General features: G+C 39.6%; 1 protein-coding gene across 4 annotated transcripts in view; it reads left to right on the top strand.

Annotated features, from left to right (window-relative positions):
- Window positions 1-16,866, top strand: part of ANAPC10 (anaphase promoting complex subunit 10) — a 45,053-nt gene that overhangs the window by 8,341 nt on the left and 19,846 nt on the right. For 3 of the 4 annotated variants that reach the window (XM_084756792.1, XM_084756793.1, XM_084756794.1), the window contains exon 4: window positions 6,862-6,982. The exons of the other annotated variant lie outside the window; for it this stretch is intronic. In XM_084756792.1, the coding sequence (XP_084612918.1) occupies window positions 6,862-6,982 (121 nt within the window). The remainder of the gene's footprint in view (window positions 1-6,861; window positions 6,983-16,866) is intronic. 4 annotated transcript variants of the gene reach the window in all.

The following is a 16,866-nucleotide window of genomic DNA, read 5'->3' as shown; positions in this document are numbered from 1 at the left end:
GGCTTTCCAAAAGAGCTTACTTGAAGAGGCAAGAGTCATCCTGCATTCTGTTGGCATCTTCCCATGGCCTTGGAACCTAAACTGAGTAAAAGAGAAAAAGGAGCAAACCAAAGGAGTGACAGGACTTCCTGGTCTTTGCTTCTGATTCCACACAGCAGCCTCATGTTCCTGACGCCATAGGCATGCGCTGTTCGCACTGGCACTCGTGCTCTTCCGTGGGAGACTGACTGGGCCTTCGAAACATGAGTCGGAACCCGTCCTTTGCTTCTTGTCAGGCATTTGGTCACAGCAATGAGAATATTAGCTGCTACATTATTTATTTCATTTAACCTTTACAGGTTATTAGAGACTTAGATAAATGAGTCAGGGGTCACATAATATTAGTAAGTTGTAGAATTACAATTTGCATATAAATTCTCTGATTTCAGAGGCTGTGCTTTTGAAAGTCCATCCTATAAACCTTGATAAATTGCTGGCCTAAGAGTACAAGCACGATACCCTAAAAGTTCAGTATTGAACATCCAAATTTGTTTTGTGTTTTTTCAAGACAGGGTTTCTCTGTGTAGCCATGGCTGTCTGGATTCACTTTGTAGACCAGGCTGGCTTTGAACTCACAGAGATCCACCTGTCTCTGTGTCCTGATTACAAGAGTGTGCCGCCACACCCATTGAACATTCAAATTTAATTGTGTTGTAACACTAGCATTTATTTTGTGAATTACATTTTATATTGTGTGCTGAAAAAAATCATAAAACACTGTGCTTCTCGCAGATAGTTGCAGATACTCAGTTCTTTTTATTTCAATGCAAAAGCAATCATAAAATATGGGAATGAGTATTTCTTTTAATTCTGTATCTGCTGAAATTTTATATTAAATTTTCGTCTGTCCCATTTTTAGTGGAAGTTTCATTTTAGCATTCAATTAATAATGATCGGAAACAAACTCACAAAAGGACATTTTAACTATTGCCCTAGGAGCAAAGAGTAAATATAAACTGTTTGCTTTTGTTTTAGACAAGTGTGTGGGCTCTATGTTATTTAATGCTAGTATATAGTGTTGTAAGAGTGAAATTAGCCGGGTGTGGTGGCGCATGCCTTTAATAATCCCAGCATTCGGGAGGCAGAGGCAGGCGGATTGCTGTGAGTTCGAGGCCAGCCTGGTCTACAAAGTGAGTCCAGGACTGCCAAGGCTACACAGAGAAACCCTGTCTTGAAAAACCAAAAAAAAAAAAGAGTGAAATTAATCTGAATTTTACAGTTATTTGTGTTTTGAGTATTGTACATTAGAAATTATTTACTTTAATATAGTGTAGTTATAGACCTAGATTAAATTTTAACTGTTTTTTAAGTAGATTTATAAATAAGGACTTCTTGCTTATTTTGGTCTCAACCCAGCTTTTCTCATCTGTGCAGAGGACATAATAATGTATGTTAACTAGTTCTAGTACACAGGCTTTGACAAGTGTTTCCAATGAGATCGACATTTATTTTTTCTGTTTTCATGAAAGAGAAAGCTAAGGAGTGAGTGGTATGGTTCCTCTCTGTATTTGTGAATCTAGACCACTTGCCTCTTTCTCTTTCTCATTCTTTTCTCTTAGATTATAGTTTTAGGGTCAACTTATGACACCTATGGAGCCCCCCTGAGTTACCATATCTCTGACAGCAAGAAGGAATGGAAAAGGGGAATAAAAGGGCCAGATCTCCTTTTAAATATTGCTGCATTATAATGCAAGATTAAAGATTATTTTTATTTTTGGATTTTACTGTCTACAATGTAGTCATACCTACCTTTGAGATAGCATGGATCTTTTAGTTACATATTTTGAAGAAGGGATAAAGGTAATGAGAGAAGGTAGCTTTTTTTTTGTTTTGTTTTTCAAGACATGGTTTCTCTGTGTAGCCTTGGCTGTCCTGGAACTCATTCTGTAGGCCAGACTGGACTTGAACTCACAGAGATTCACCTGCCTCTGCCTCTTAGAGCTGAGATTCAAGGCATGAGCCACTACTGCCTAGCATGTTGTACATTCTTAACCAGATGAAAAATTGTTCAGGAGTCAGGAGGTGTGGGATATCACTTATTAAAGCTGAGAAGCTAATGAAAAGTGTACTAACTCCATTAAATCTCCAGGTAAGTGTATTTGGTAATATTGAACCCTAGAATTAAAGACTTACTCATCCATTTGTGGCTAAACCAGATATGCTTGCTTTTATTACATTTGTGGTGTGAAGGAACAAAGGAAATGCTAGCTTCTTGCCCAAAGCTGTTTGTCAGGAGAAAGTGTTTAATAGGTCAGAGGACCAGGGAAGTCAGGGTTATTACTTATGTCAGCCAGAGACAGGGAAGAATTCCTCCCCTTTTCCTCATCAGTGTTTCCTCAGAGTTGTACAGCATGCAGTAGGTGTTCACTCAATATAACGACCATAATTAGAGTGATGGTTTGAATAATTCTAGTATCTTCCACGATGACTCAGTCTGTTTATTTTATCTTTCCATGTGTATCATTATTTGAGAAACAACATGATTTTTATGCAGTATTACTGCTTTTTGAATTAGTTTGAGGCAACATTTAGTAGTTTAAAATTTTTTTTGCTGTACCTCGTAGAGTAGCAGTTTTAAACTTTTGGTGCAGTAGTGGTTTCTTCTGCAAATCTCATCTAACTATAGCATAAATTACATCTGTCATTTCTGGGGATACATAGGCCTCAAGAAAAGAACCATGGTGTAGCGCAAATGTAGATACCCAACAGTGTTTACTCATAGCTGTGAACTGGCCTCGGCCAGTGGCTGTTAAGTCAACTAAGCACAGTTAATTAAAGCAAGGCCGTTGTGATTAACTAAAGGAAGGCAGACAAACACACATCTGAACTTTGTGGGGTGCCTTGCATGCAGTAGGGATTCAGTGTAGTGACCATGGATAGAGTGAAGGTTTGAGTAATGCTGGCATCTTCCACCGTGACTTGGTTTTTACATTTCATCTTACTTGAGAAGTGACATGATTTTCTATGTACAAGGGGAACATGTATGAACTTTTTTACTTAGGTCATTTACCCCGGTGTTAGTGCTCTCACCAGGAAAGTAGTGAGCTGTTGATAGGACAAAGAGAGAATACATGTGAAGCATTAGTTCTGGGTCAGGCAGAAAGTATTCTCTGGCTGTATGTTAGTTTTTATTTTCATTGGTTGTTTCTAAACTCACCCTGGTTGTCCTGTAGCTTTTGGCCTTGAAGTTATCCTGAATTTCATAACTTGGGAGTCACAGTATTCTGTGAAAAGACTGAGCATTTATGTCCTCTTTTGCTGCTTCCTTTTAGTTTCTGCAGTCTCTGCTCTTTCCATCATAGCAGGGAGAGCTTTACTTCTTGCTTATGGCTCATCAAGAAGGTCTTTAGTAGCCTTCCAAAATTTCCCTGCATCCTTTGCTTCCCCTTGATGCATTACTGTGAAGTCAGTTTGGTAGCTCTGGCCTCGCTGGTACCTATACTGTCAGACTTCGGAATAATTAGGGTTTTATGTGTTTTCTGAAGAGGAATCTTTATCGTTGCCCCTTTTCCGATGAATAATTCAGGTATGTAAGTTTGTTTCTCCAGAGAAGAGCTACAGACCCTACTATTTTGTACTCTGCCCTTTGACACAGGGAAATTTTGCTCAAGGAACTCTGTGTTACTTAGCGGTACCAGTGTACACCTGTAAAGCCCTTTTTAGTAGACTTTTATATATTTTTGGAGGGTCAGTTTTTAAAATTATCCATTTTTTCCTGATGTCCAAATGACACATGTTCATCCCGAAAAAAATTATTCAGAAAATAACAGAAATTATAAGGAAGAAAATTAAGATCTTCTTTAGTTTTACCCACCCAACATAGTCATATTTGTAACTTTTGTACAGTTTATCTGTACCCTTTTCTTGGCAAGAACATACGTTAATGTGCTTAAACAGTCATTCCCAAGTGTGATCCTTTTGTAATACTGTTTTATAATCTGCCTTTTCACCTACTGTGGCAATATAACTGCATGATTATTTTTAAATGTAGATGCTTTTCAATTTTTGTTGAATTTATGTTTAAATAGCCCAGTTAAAAATTGAAAACACTGCACGGTGGTGGTGCTCGCCTTTAATCCCAGCACTCAGGAGGCAGTGGCAGGTGGATCTCTGGTCTACAGAGCAAGTTCCAGGACAACCAGGGGCTACTGCCCAATGTTTTTAGTATACTGTTTAATACTTTTCTTTCCCAGCAGTCTTTCTGGCATCTTCTGGCTCTGAAAGATAGCCAGGCAGGAACCTTCCAGTTCGGTTCCAGCTTGAGTTCCCTATGTCCACCAACTAGAATACGCTGTATCTTTAACAGCAGGGTCCTGTCTAGTTCTGGTGGGCAGCCGAGTGATGGCAGCAGCACATGTTGTTATTGTGGCTCTGTGGCCTTCGCTAACAACTGTGGCAGTAGCCCAGCCCAGGCTCCGGGCATTAGGACTTCCTGGAGTGTTGGGTACCTGTTTAGCTACCTCTTTTTAAAATCTTTTACTTTTTTTTTTTTTAAGTTTCTGTGAGTAGCAGGCTTTATTATCAATCTCCCATCAACAGGCATAAAAACTCAACAGCCCCCACCCCCGCCCCCCACCAAGCAAGTTGAAAAGCATTTAACAAAAGCATGAAGCCAACACTAGGAAGTCAGGAATTCTGTGACCTGCCATCTCTGCTCTGGTAGCCAGAAGAGAGTTTGAGCCTCTCCAGGGCATCCAAGGCTTCAGGGAGCCCGGGCTCCTCCTTTTGGGAGGGCTGCTGGGCGAGCTCCATCTTTCTGAATTGGTAGAGCAAGAGGGTTAATCTAGTGTGTCTATTCACTTCAGGAAAATCCCTCATCATCTTCGGTTCCTTGTACTCGCAAAACTGGCTGAACTTCATCAAGCCCCTTCGATAATGGAACCAAGCCTTAACTTTCTTTTTCGTCAGTTTCAACCTGTCAGCCAGCTCCTTCGTTGTCCTCTCGCTAGGGTTGCGGTCCACCTCAAAGTGTTTCACCAGGGCCAAGCAAGGGTGTTCTTTGTTGGGCGACCTTCTAACTGCCGCCGTTGGATTTGTTTCCATCGGAGCTGCTGCCATCTTGGCTGCCGCTTGCTTGACTCCAGTTCCTCAGCTCTAAAATCTTTTACTTTTAAATTATATATTTACTTGTTAATTATATAAATACTGGTTATATAAGTTATATATATATATTATATAAGTATTTGTTAAATAAAATATTTATATAATAAAATAATATTAAATGTTATATAATTATATATAAGTTTTATTTTTATTCTATGTGTATGTTTGCTTGCATGTCACTTTGTGTGTATACCTCTTGTGTGCGTGGTGCCTGAAGAAGTCAGGAAGGATTTGGAATCCCTGGAACAGGAGTTATAGATGGCTATGAGCTGCCATGTGGGTGCTGGGAATTGAACCCTGGTCCTCCAGAAAAGTAGCAGCCATCTTAACTGCTGAGCCATCTCTCCATCTCCTTAATTATATTTTTTAAAATTAGCTTATGACATAGTAGATTTCCATACGGCCTTTTCATAGTTCTTTATTTTGGTTAACCCTCTTCCTACCATCTTTTTTTTGTTTGTTTGGTTTTCCAGACAGGGTTTCTCTGTGTAGTCTTGCTGTCCTGGACTCACTTTGTAGACCAGGCTGGCCTTGAACTCACAGTGATCCTCCTGCCTCTGCCTCCCAAGTGCTGGGATTAAAGGCATGCGCCACCACGCCCAGCTCTTTCTACCATCGTAATCCCAATCCCTACCTTTCTACCTCTGATATTCCTCCTGCCTCCTTTCTTTCCTACCATATATGTTCTGTTATCCCTTGTCCTGGTCAGAGCTCTATTGCTGTGAAGAGGCACTGGGACTAAGGCAACTCTCATAAAAGAGAGCATTTAGTTGGGGGCCACTCCATTGTCACCATGGTGGGAAGCATGGTGGCACACAGGCAGACACAGCTGGAGAAGGAGCTGAGAGCTCTACATCTGGATCGACAGGTAGCAGGAAGAGAGAGACGTTGGACCTGATTTGGACTTATGAAACCTTGAAGCCCACTCTCAGTGACAAACTTCCTCCAACAAGGCCACACTTTCTAATTCCTCTAAGTAGTGCCACTTCCTGATTACTGATCATTCAAATACATGAGCCTGTGGGGCCTTTTTTATTCTAACCATTACATACCCAAGGGATATATATGTGTGTGTATATGTATGTATATACTTATATATGTATATGTATATACTCACACATATACATCTAAATATCTTGAGATAGAATAGAATTTTATTTGGTACATTTAGTGGCAGGGTATACTTTTTATTTTTAAGGTATTTATTGTTCAATTTTTCACTTAGCTAGGTATTTTTAAATATTAACATAAGGAATTAAGTAATGAATTAGTAAAGAAATCCAGGCTTGTTAGAGCACTTCCTTCATTTAATGTCTAAATAAAAAGGATGGACATGATTGTTTGCATGTGAAAGTACCTAACTTGGCTTAATTGCTTCTTCATATACATTTAGTTCTTGGCCATGTTGTAAGTGAGGTATGCGTAACATTCTCTATTTGTACTTACAGTTTTACATGGTCTAACCTGCAAGTTGAAATGAAATGAAAGGAAATTATTGATTTAAATACTTGTCTTGTGATTCATTTTCCAGACAGGGTCTCTCTGTGTAGCCCTGGCTGTCCTGGAACTTGCTCTGTAGACCAGGCTGGGATTAAAGGTGTATATCACTGGCACCCAGCTTTGTTTTGTGATTTAATATCAGAAGAGAAGATGCTTAGACAATAATCTGTTTATATGATAAACCACATGTTTTTATTTTATTTTATTTTATTTTTTTAGAAGAAAAACAACAGTGAAGACGTTATGTATTTATGCAGACTATAAATCTGATGAAAGCTACACTCCAAGCAAAATCTCAGTCAGAGTAGGAAATAATTTTCACAACCTTCAAGAAATTCGGGTATGTCTTTTAGTTGGTTTTTTTTTTATGTGTGTTTCTTTAACTCATTCTATAAATAATAGATGCATATAATATTTATATTCTTTTGAATTGCCATTTTTTCCCTAATGCTTTATTATAAAATTTTCAGGTATAAGAAAGTGGAATGCTTTAATGTACCACAATATTTGCTTTATTGAAATCATTTTTAATTCATCAAAGTAAGTTATAGTTCCCTGATGCCACCTAGAGTTCAGGAACATGTTTTCTGCTCTCATTAAAGAATTAAGAGGCAAACAAGTGTTACCAGAAATCTTGGCAAGTCCTGCTGGTGCCACCATGAGATACTTGGGAAATCAGGATCTCCTTTTGGGGTTCTTAGTCCATTAATGGAAACAAACAAACAAACAAACAAACAAAAAGAATGGACACATGAAAGCTCATGGACAATGTAGTTACAATTTAAAAGAGAGACAAGGTCAGATCTCCAGCTGGAGATAGATTCCATTGTTTACCGTAACATATTTATTTATTTTAAATATGTGAGCATGATACATTATTAGTAAGTTATCAGTATTTAATGTTCATTTTAAGGGAAACACAGTTTTATACAAACATTAAGTATATTACTTGGTGAGGTTTAACAAATGCATGTTTGTGTGGCCTCCACTCCTTTGAAGTGTGGAACTTTTCTCTCAGTGTCTACTTTCATGGAATGTCTTTTCCAGTCCCTTCCCTCTTGAGTCTGTATATGTCCTTAAATATGATGTCAGTGTCTTGTAGGCAGCATGTACTCAGTTGGGCCTTTACTCTGCGTCAGTGTTTGATTGAAGGATTTAGTCCTCTGCATTCACAGTGTTGATCAATAGGCTGGGATTTGCTGCTCCCATTTTTTCATTGCCTTCTAATCACGTTAGGTCCTCTGCACCATCTTGTGCCTAGCTAACTTTCCCAGTGGTCTTTGTCTTTATCTTTTGCATAGAGCTTTGTGATTACCACAAGGTTTATATCAAAGACTTTATGGTTGTAAGGGCTGTTTATTGTAAATTAATAACTTACCTTGACTGCATAATTTTACTTCACAGCCTCATGTTTTGTTTTGGTGCCACTAAGTAAGTGTATGCCTTTTAATACAGAATTGTTATGTTTTGGGGGAGGAAACAAGAGAAACAAATGACCGATCGTACCAGGTAGGTGTTTTTCTTAGGGTTAATATTGCTGTCATGACGCACTATGACCGAAAGCATCTTGGGACGTAAAGGGCTTATTGTGCTTGTAGTTCAGTGTGACAACTCATCATTAAGAGTAGGGTAGGAACTCAGGGCAGGGCAGGAACCTGAAGGCAGGAGCTAACCCCGTGCGGTGCTGCTGACTGCTCCTCTGCCTGCCTTCTTACAGAACGCAGGACCCCTAGCCCAGGCACCACCCACCGTTGGCTGAGCCCTCCCCATCCATCACTAATGTATGTCCTTCAGGCCAGTCTGCAACCTGGGCTTTTGGACGCATTGTCTCAGTTGAACTCGCTCCTCTCTGATGACTCTAGTGTCAAGTTGTGTCAAGTTGGCATAAAACTAGCCAGGACACTGAGGACACACTGAAGAAACAACTTCATCCAAGTCTAGCTGAGTGAATCACTGAGTTTTGGGGGTTACTTCAGAAGCATATAACTCAAAAGCAGGTGCATCACTGAAAAGCCATCCCAGCAAAGTGTTGGTGTCACCTTGTTTGGATTAAGTCTCGTTAGGGATATTTGCTCTTTTGTTCCTGGATTTCTGTCTTTTCCCCAGATTTGGAAAGGAATTTTGCTCTTATATATTAAGAATTGTCAATTGACGTGCTTTTAGTATGAGTTATTTCTTTATATGTTATGTGTCTATATTATTGTTAGTTTGTGCACACATGTGCAGGGAAGCCTTCGGAAGCTAGAAGAGAGTGTTAGGTTCCTGGAAATAGAGTTACAGGGCTTGTGGGGCACTGGATTTAAACCCTGGTCCTCTGGAAGGACAAGCGCTGTTGCCTGCTGAGCCGTCTCTGACCTTTTGTTAGTTCTTTAAATAAGCTTTTCACTTGTCTTTTCACTTTAGCTCCTGTTGTAAGCTCCATTTTTTTTTTTTTTAATTTAATGATGTCATAAATTTTGCAAAGGTTTCTTCAGGACTTTTCATGGTTTTCCTTTTTTTTTTTTTTACGTTTTTCAAGGCAGGGTTTGTCTGTGTAACACTATTGCCTGTTCTTGACTCACTTTGTAGGCCAGGCTGGCCTTGATCTCACAGCGATCCCCCTGCCTCTGCCTCCCTGAGTGCTGGGATTAAAGGCATGCGCCACCATATCTGGCTCATGGTTTTCTTTTTGTGGTATAACTTCATGGATTCTTTAGATTATTTCTGCTTTTATCCATTAAAATTTTTATTCATTGTATTTTTTTGGCTATAGAATTTATTTCATTAAAACTCCCTTCTACTTCTTTAATTTTTTATTTTGGTTATTTTTTGTACTTTAAAAAAATTACTCTGTTTTCTTATAAAGGTTCTTGAGTTTTCTTTTCTTTTCTTTTTTTTTTTTTTTTTTTTTTTTGGTTTTTCGAGACATTCTTGAGTTTTCTTAAAGCATTCAGTCTGAATTTCAGGCAGTTTAGGGCACTCCGTTTCCTCATTTTGTTCTTTGGTTGGGTAGTATTTCATGCATTGTTATTGATTCTTGTGGCTTGATCTTACTATGTACTTGAAGGAGGAAATTGTGCTAGTCTTGGAAGACTGTCTGGGAAAGCCCACCATCAGCCAGCCTGCCATCAGCCAGCCCACCTGGAGATTCTGGGAAGGACAACTGATGTGTTCCATAGCTGTTTTGCCATTGGGGTCCCCTGTAGGCTGGCCTGCTGCCAGTAGATGAGCTCGTGTGTAAGTCTGGTGTCTTAGCAGAAGCAGAGCTTGTTTTTATGAAGGACAGCCAGAAGTCTGTGTCTACAGGGGCTGACAAAGCTGTGTGGTAGTCTTGATCCTGAGTGTGTAAGGACTTCTTATTTGATGGGGCAGATCTTGGAACCTACCATGTGTTAGGATGGGCCTGCTACCTGGGCCCATTGGAGCCTACCTGACGCTGGGAAGGACGTGTTGCCGAGGCCCATTGGAATAGACTTAGAGCCAAAGGCCATGGGAGTTTTCTCAATGCTAGGGCACTGGGTTAGACCTGAATCCTAAGTCAGAGGAATACGCCTAAAACCTGGATTTATAGCAAGGATTATGGAACGTCAGTCTTTGGATGTTGGACTGATATCAAGATCGTTTGGGGTAGACTTGGATCTTGGGTGTGCTTGGCTAAGTCTAGTCCCTAGGGTCACTAGAATCTAATCTATAAGATTCTTTGTAGGATTGGTTTGTGGGTGCAGTCTTGCATGCTAACTCTGCAAGATTTGTTTGTGTCCTGTGATTTAAAGTGCTAGTCTCAAAAACAAAACAAACAAAAAGCCAGCTCCTAGATGTGGTGTTTGTGGCATGGCATTATGGTTGCCAGACCAACATTGGAGTCTGCTCAGGACAGGTCTTGATCGTGGGTTGTGGCTTAGCCTGGTATGAAGGAAGGTGTGTGCTTGTCTGTGGGTGTCACCCCACAGCCTTTGCTTGAGAGCAGGGACAGCAGGGGCTGTGCTAAGGGATGGAACATTGGGAAAGATGGTATAAAGCTGGGGCAGGACTGGCACCTTTGTCCCTGGGATCCAGCTTGTTGGGACAGAGCTCAGGGATGTCAGGGCTGGTCTAGCCTAGGGACTAAGTCCCAGAGCCAGAGGATGCCAAGCGGATCCGAACCCTGGGTTCCGTCCTTACATAACACAAGCTCGATGAGCAAAGCATCCATGGGTGTTGCATAGTCAGGAGCTGTGGCGTCTTGCCCCAGGCTGGCCTTTCCTGTATTGCGCTACACACTGGGGTCTGAGGAAGTGTCCAGGTAGAGGACGTCTCTTCTCACTGTGCTGCTTGGGATTGTGGGAAGAGTGACATGAATGATCCTCCCTCCCTCCCCTCCCTTCATCCTCAGAGAAGGGGAGGCCTCCTATGGATGTAGCCTGTCTCGGCATATCTAGTTGAGGTAGAACTCCTTACTAGCTTTTGCCAAGGTATTTTTGTGTTCCGGTATAGGGAGCTGGTCTAATTCACAGGTATTGCAGAGTCCCATTTTATAATCTTGCTGATGTCAGATTTGTTTGGTTTTTGAGACATCTATGTGGCCTCTTGTATTTGTATACTGTTCCTTCTTTTTTTTTTTTTTTTAAGCAGGGACTCCCCATGTTGCTGAGGCTGACCTTGAACTCACATACCCACCCACCCCATGCTAAGATTACAGATGTATGCCATCACAGTGGTGTTACTTTACTTTTTAAAAAATATATTTTAAAGTTTTATTTTTAAAGAACATACAAATGCAAATTAGTCACTTAAAAATTTGCTATACACCGGGTGGTGGTGGCTCACGCCTTTAATCCCAGCACTTGGGAGGCAAAGGCAGGTGGATCTCCGTGAGTTCAAGGCCAAGCTGGACTACAGAGTGAGTTCCAGGACAGCCAGAGCTGTTACACAAAGAAACCCTGTCTTGAAAAACCAAACCAAACCAAACCAACCAACCAAACAAACAATAACAACAAACAAAAAACCAAAAACAAACCAAAAAAAAACTTGTTTTACAAATGTGAGAAAATAACCACCTCAATTTAACTTCATGGCCTAATCCATTAGATACATTTTAAAAAATTATTATTATTATTTATTCACATTACATCCTGATTGTAACCCCCTTGCTCTTATTTTCCTGTTTCCGCCCTCCCTTCTTCGCCCTATTCCCCTCCCCTAAACCTCTGACAGAAGGGGCCCTCCTCCCCCACTGTCTGACCACAGCCTATCAGGTCTCATCTGGGTAGCCTGCTTCCCCTTCCTCTGTGTGCCCACAGGGCCTCTCCGCCAAGGGACAATGATCAAATCAAGGGGACCAGAGTTCTGCTTTCCCCCATCTTACTTTACTTTTAAAGAATTAAAAAAAAAAAAGATTTGTTTATTTATGTATGAGTGCTCTGTCTCCTGTACACCAGAAGAGGGCATCAGACTCATTACTATAGATGGTTGTGAGCCACCATGCGGATGCTGGGAATTGAACTCAGGACCTCTAGAAGAGCAGCCAGTGCTCTTAACCGCGAAACCATCTCTCCAGCCCCCTAAACGATTTTTCTTGAACAATAATTTTAGTTTTTGAAAAATTATTGTAAATAATATGGGGTTTTGTTTGTTTGTTTGTTTGAAATGTTGTCTGGCATCATTATGCACCTCCTGTTCTTGAATAAATAAATAGTAAATCAGCTATTTTTTCCATTTGCTCTAAGTTTCTTTATTCAAAACATCTTGAATTTAAATTTAAAATCAGTTACATTTGATGAGTAGATAGCCTTTTAGTGTTGTACCGAGTACACTTAGTCAGCATCTTGTGCTGTGAAGACTTGGAGCATTTAATTGTATGGCTTGTTCCATGGTTCATGTTTATCTAAATGAACTGCTAGTACTGAGAAGCTAAAAGCCATGAAACACTTTGGTCTGGCGTATGTGCTCCAAAGCCCACTAGATGTCACTGTTGGCTTTTACTTTCTAGCTCTATTTCCAGTGTCAGCTGAATGCTTCAACTGGTGCCGCACTTGTAGCCTTAGTTGTAGTTTTTTCTAGAATATATTCACATTAAGAAACCCTTTGATGCATTTTGGGAAATGTACATCCTTATAAAAAAAACTCTGTGTTTATGAAGATGTCTTGTATTCTCGTTTAAGTTTGATAGTACAAAGTAAGGGTTGAGCAGTTAATAGGAGAAACCTTGAGGTATACTTACTATCCAGTCTTTGCTTTTGTTATTTAAATACTAAAACATTAACTCTGTAGAAAAGAATGTCTTACAGGTAGTTTTTTAAGTTGTCTCTTGCATATTTTTGTGTGTGGTGATGACATGGCCTCATGAGACTAGTAATCCTAAGTATTGCTAAGTGACAACCTAAACTGTTTTCCAGAATAACTTAATTAATATACGATTTTTTTCATTCTCTCTAACGCATCACAAATTTTGGATGTTCTTTTAATTAGTACCTTTATAGCTAATGATATTTTCATTTATATAACTTTTATTATATTTACTTTTATCTTTTATATGTTCAAGAAGTATCAGATAGTATTTTGTGTCTTTAAGGAGAGATGAAGTAGATAATTTTTTAAAACATTTCTTCACTACATGACTTATATTTAAGAAGAGAGATTTCTTTGAATTTAGATACTAAGAAGTAATTAAAACCCTGAACTTCTATGAGAGTTTTGGAGCCATCCTTTCATAAGTTATGGGACTGATTTAACTGAATGGAAAATTTAAATAAATCTTTTAATATTTTTTTGTGGAATCTTGTCTTTGAGAGGCTCTAGTTTACATTGAAGTGTTAAGTAGGGTTTATTTCTTTTTTCTAGAAGTTATGGATGTGCTTACTTAAAACAGTTTACATATTTATTTTCTAGATTCTTAGGACTTGAACTTAGTAACTTAAGAATTGAAGGTGGGAAGGACAAATGGCTACATTATGTATCTTAAAACGCTTCTTTTCCATTGTGTTTTTCCTTCATTTCAGTTACAGAGCAGAGCTAGATTTTTGTTGTCTCACAGAGGACTCTATAGAAAGATCTCCACAGATCTACAGTGTGTGTTTTAACCTATATAACTGAGGAGGGGAAAAAAAACTTTCTTAAAAAAAAAAAAAAGGACTTTCTATTGATATAAACCTGACTTAGGCAAAATTGAGAACTTTTTTTTTCTAAAACATTTTATTTAGATATATGCCACTAGTTCTATTTTTAAAATTTTGTAACGTGATGTTGAAGACAATTTTATAAGGTGTTGATAAGATTTTATGAGCGAAATTGCATAGACAGAAGTAAGGATTTTCACTTCAGAGTCTTTGTTTTAACTTCTTTTCTGCTGTGTTGTTTCCTCTGTGTTACCTTCCTTCAGAATTAATGCGTTTCCAGGAGAGCTTTCAAATAAAGGCAGTGTTGCTTAATGTTTCCCAGGCTGAGTGTAGCCCTGGCTGTCCTGAAATTCTACCTGCAGACCAGGCTGGCCTCAAATTCAGAGATCCACCCATCTCTGCCTCTGCCTCCTGAGTGCTGGCATTAAAAGTGTGTGCCACCACTGTCCAGTAAATCTTTTATATTTTAACATTATATTTTTGCTTACTTTTGTTTTTCTCTGTGAAAGGAAAATAATGTTATTTTTGTTTGTTTGTTTAAGTTACAAAGAATACTATAGAGTTGATGGAACTAAACCTTTTAGAAAACATCCACTGGAACTCAACAGTTTGCTAATTATGTCTCTGTAAAACTGTTGTAGAACTTCTTGTCTTAAATATGAAACAGAAGCAATTTCTTACACATATCTTGAAGGCTCTCACAGCTGCTTCTAAACTCTAGCATCTGTGTGGTAGTGGCACATGTGTTTATTTCCAGCACTCAGAGGCAGAGGCAGGCAGATCTTTGAGTTTGATACCAGCCTGTTCTATAGAGAGGTTTCCAGGATATCCAAGGCTACACAGAGAAACCCTGTTTCGAACTCCCCCTGCCCAGATAAAAACCAAACCAAACCCCAAAACAAACAAAAAGAAAAGAAAGAAGAAAAGAAAAACAGCTTGCTAACTTAAGATTAACTAGGGCACTTTCAGCAAATTTGGAAGTTGCCCTTTGGTTCACTGTTAGCATTTTGTCTCTAAAATTTCTGGACTGAAATTTTGAACATATAAGAGAATTTTAAGCCTTATCTTTGGCTTCAGGTATTATGTTTTGTTTTTTCTTTTCCCCCTTAAAGAGGTGTCTTCAAGTAGTTTTTAACGCCTGGAGAGCTGTTGTGCTATTTTCTGTTTCTTCCATGTATGAGAGAGAGAAAGCCTTTGTCTCCACTTGTCTTCCATCAGTAGCACAGCTACGTGGACCTACGTGTGGTTCTTTGCCAGAGCGCTTAATAAATCAGTTCTTCTGTTAAGATAATAGTTACTATTATAGTTAGAGTTCTGTTAATATGGTGTTAGAGTAAGAAGTTGCAAGGTAGTATCTATTGATTTCACTAGCTTTATGAGTTTTATTTTAAACAGTTTGATATAGAGTCTCTTCAGCAGTATATATAAACAGTAAACCTTAGCTATATGCAAGTTCAAGTCCAGCCTAGCTACAGGACCTGTTTCAGGACCTGTCTTAAAAATATTTTTAAAAAATTAATACATTTAAAAAAGAAACACTATGACCTTTTCATGAAAAAGGAATAAGTGTAATATTGGTATAAAAATAGGCATTGAGCAGGAGAATAGGGTAAAGAGCCTAGAAGTCATCCATGTGTGTATATCCGGCTTTGTTAAAGGTGCCTGGAACACACAGTGGAGAAAGACGTCTCTCTAGTCAGTGGTCTGAGAAAATTAGGTTTTTATGTGCAGAGGATTAGAACTCATTTCCTATCTTTAAGCATCTGTACAATCACAGAGTTTACATGTAGGACTTGAAACTGGAACACAGGAAATGCCTTTGGTTGGATGGACAAGAACAAGAGTTTTTTGTTTGTTTCTTTTGCTTTTTCTTGTTGTTGTTAATAATCTCAAAGCCCAGGAAACAATGGGAAAATTAGACAAGTAAGATTATTTTAGATTCAAAAGCTCCTCCATAACAATAGGGGAAATCACCAGAATGGAAAGGCCACCTAAAGAACAGTGGGAACAAATGGAACAGATCCTTGCAGTCTGTAATCTGATGAAAATTTAGTGTTCAGACTGTTTTAAGGAAGTTATGACTCCCTCCGACCCCCGCAACAAAAAACAACCCTCAAACCAAAAACTAAACAGACTACAGCCCATTTAAAAATTTTAAATTGGGCTGTGCACTTTAGTGAACATTTCTTAAAAGAAGACACACAACTGCACACCTGTCATGCTAGCACTGAGGAAATGGAGGTGAGAGAAAGTTGAGTTTGAGACTGCACTGCTACATAGTGAGTTCAAGGCCAGCCTGGCCTACATAACAGCCTAGGCTCGAAGAACAAAAGTAATACACAGAAAGACATTCAAGTATCTAACAGATATATGAAGAAGTCTTTCACATCCTAAGCTATCAGGGAAGCAGGAAAAAAACAAAGAAGGAGATGAGGTGAAGTGCCCCCTCTGTTCTGCCGGGGTTGTAAATCAGTGTGATTAAAGTAGATGGGATGGAAGTGCCGGCCACAGCGTAGTGGTTGCACTGGCCTCACTCTGGCTGGCATACCCAGCAAAGGGAAGGTAGGTTGCTTTCGCCCACTGTTTCAGCTTTAGTTCGTAGTTGCTTGCCCTGGCGTGCTTGAGCAGCCCGTGATGGCAGCAGAAGCATGGCAAAGGACGCTGTAAGCGTAACTTTTATTCTCTTGGTTCAGCTGTTGTCTCGGAAGTTTCCTGCCTCCATCTGCTGCCTGCGGCCTAGTCCTGAAAGCTGCTTCTTTTTTCCAAAGATAGATGTGTGAGTGTGTAAGCAAGTGCACTTGAGTGCAGTTGCCTGCAGAGGTCACACAGGAAGGTGTCAGGTCCTCTGGAGCTGGAGTTACAGGAGGTTGTGAGCCAACCAACGTGGGTGCTAGGAGCCACCCTCCTCAGGCCTCTGCAAGTGCTCTTAACCCCCGAGCCACCTCACTGCTGCAGAGCCACCACCGCCATACCTCCTCGTTTTTTAAAAAAATGTTTTCTTATTTTATATGTATGAGTTTTTGCCTGCATGTGTGTATGTGTAACACATTTGCACCTGAGTCCCATGGAGGCCAAAAAGAGGGCTTTGCATCCCTAGCACCACAGTTACATAGAGCTGCGAGCCATCATGTGGGTGCTGGGAGCTGAACCT

The sequence above is a fragment of the Acomys minous genome (assembly GCF_964271855.1).
Source record: "Acomys minous genome assembly, chromosome: 14".
Taxonomy (NCBI): Eukaryota; Metazoa; Chordata; class Mammalia; order Rodentia; family Muridae; genus Acomys; species Acomys minous.
This window is presented reverse-complemented; position numbering and strand designations above follow the sequence as displayed.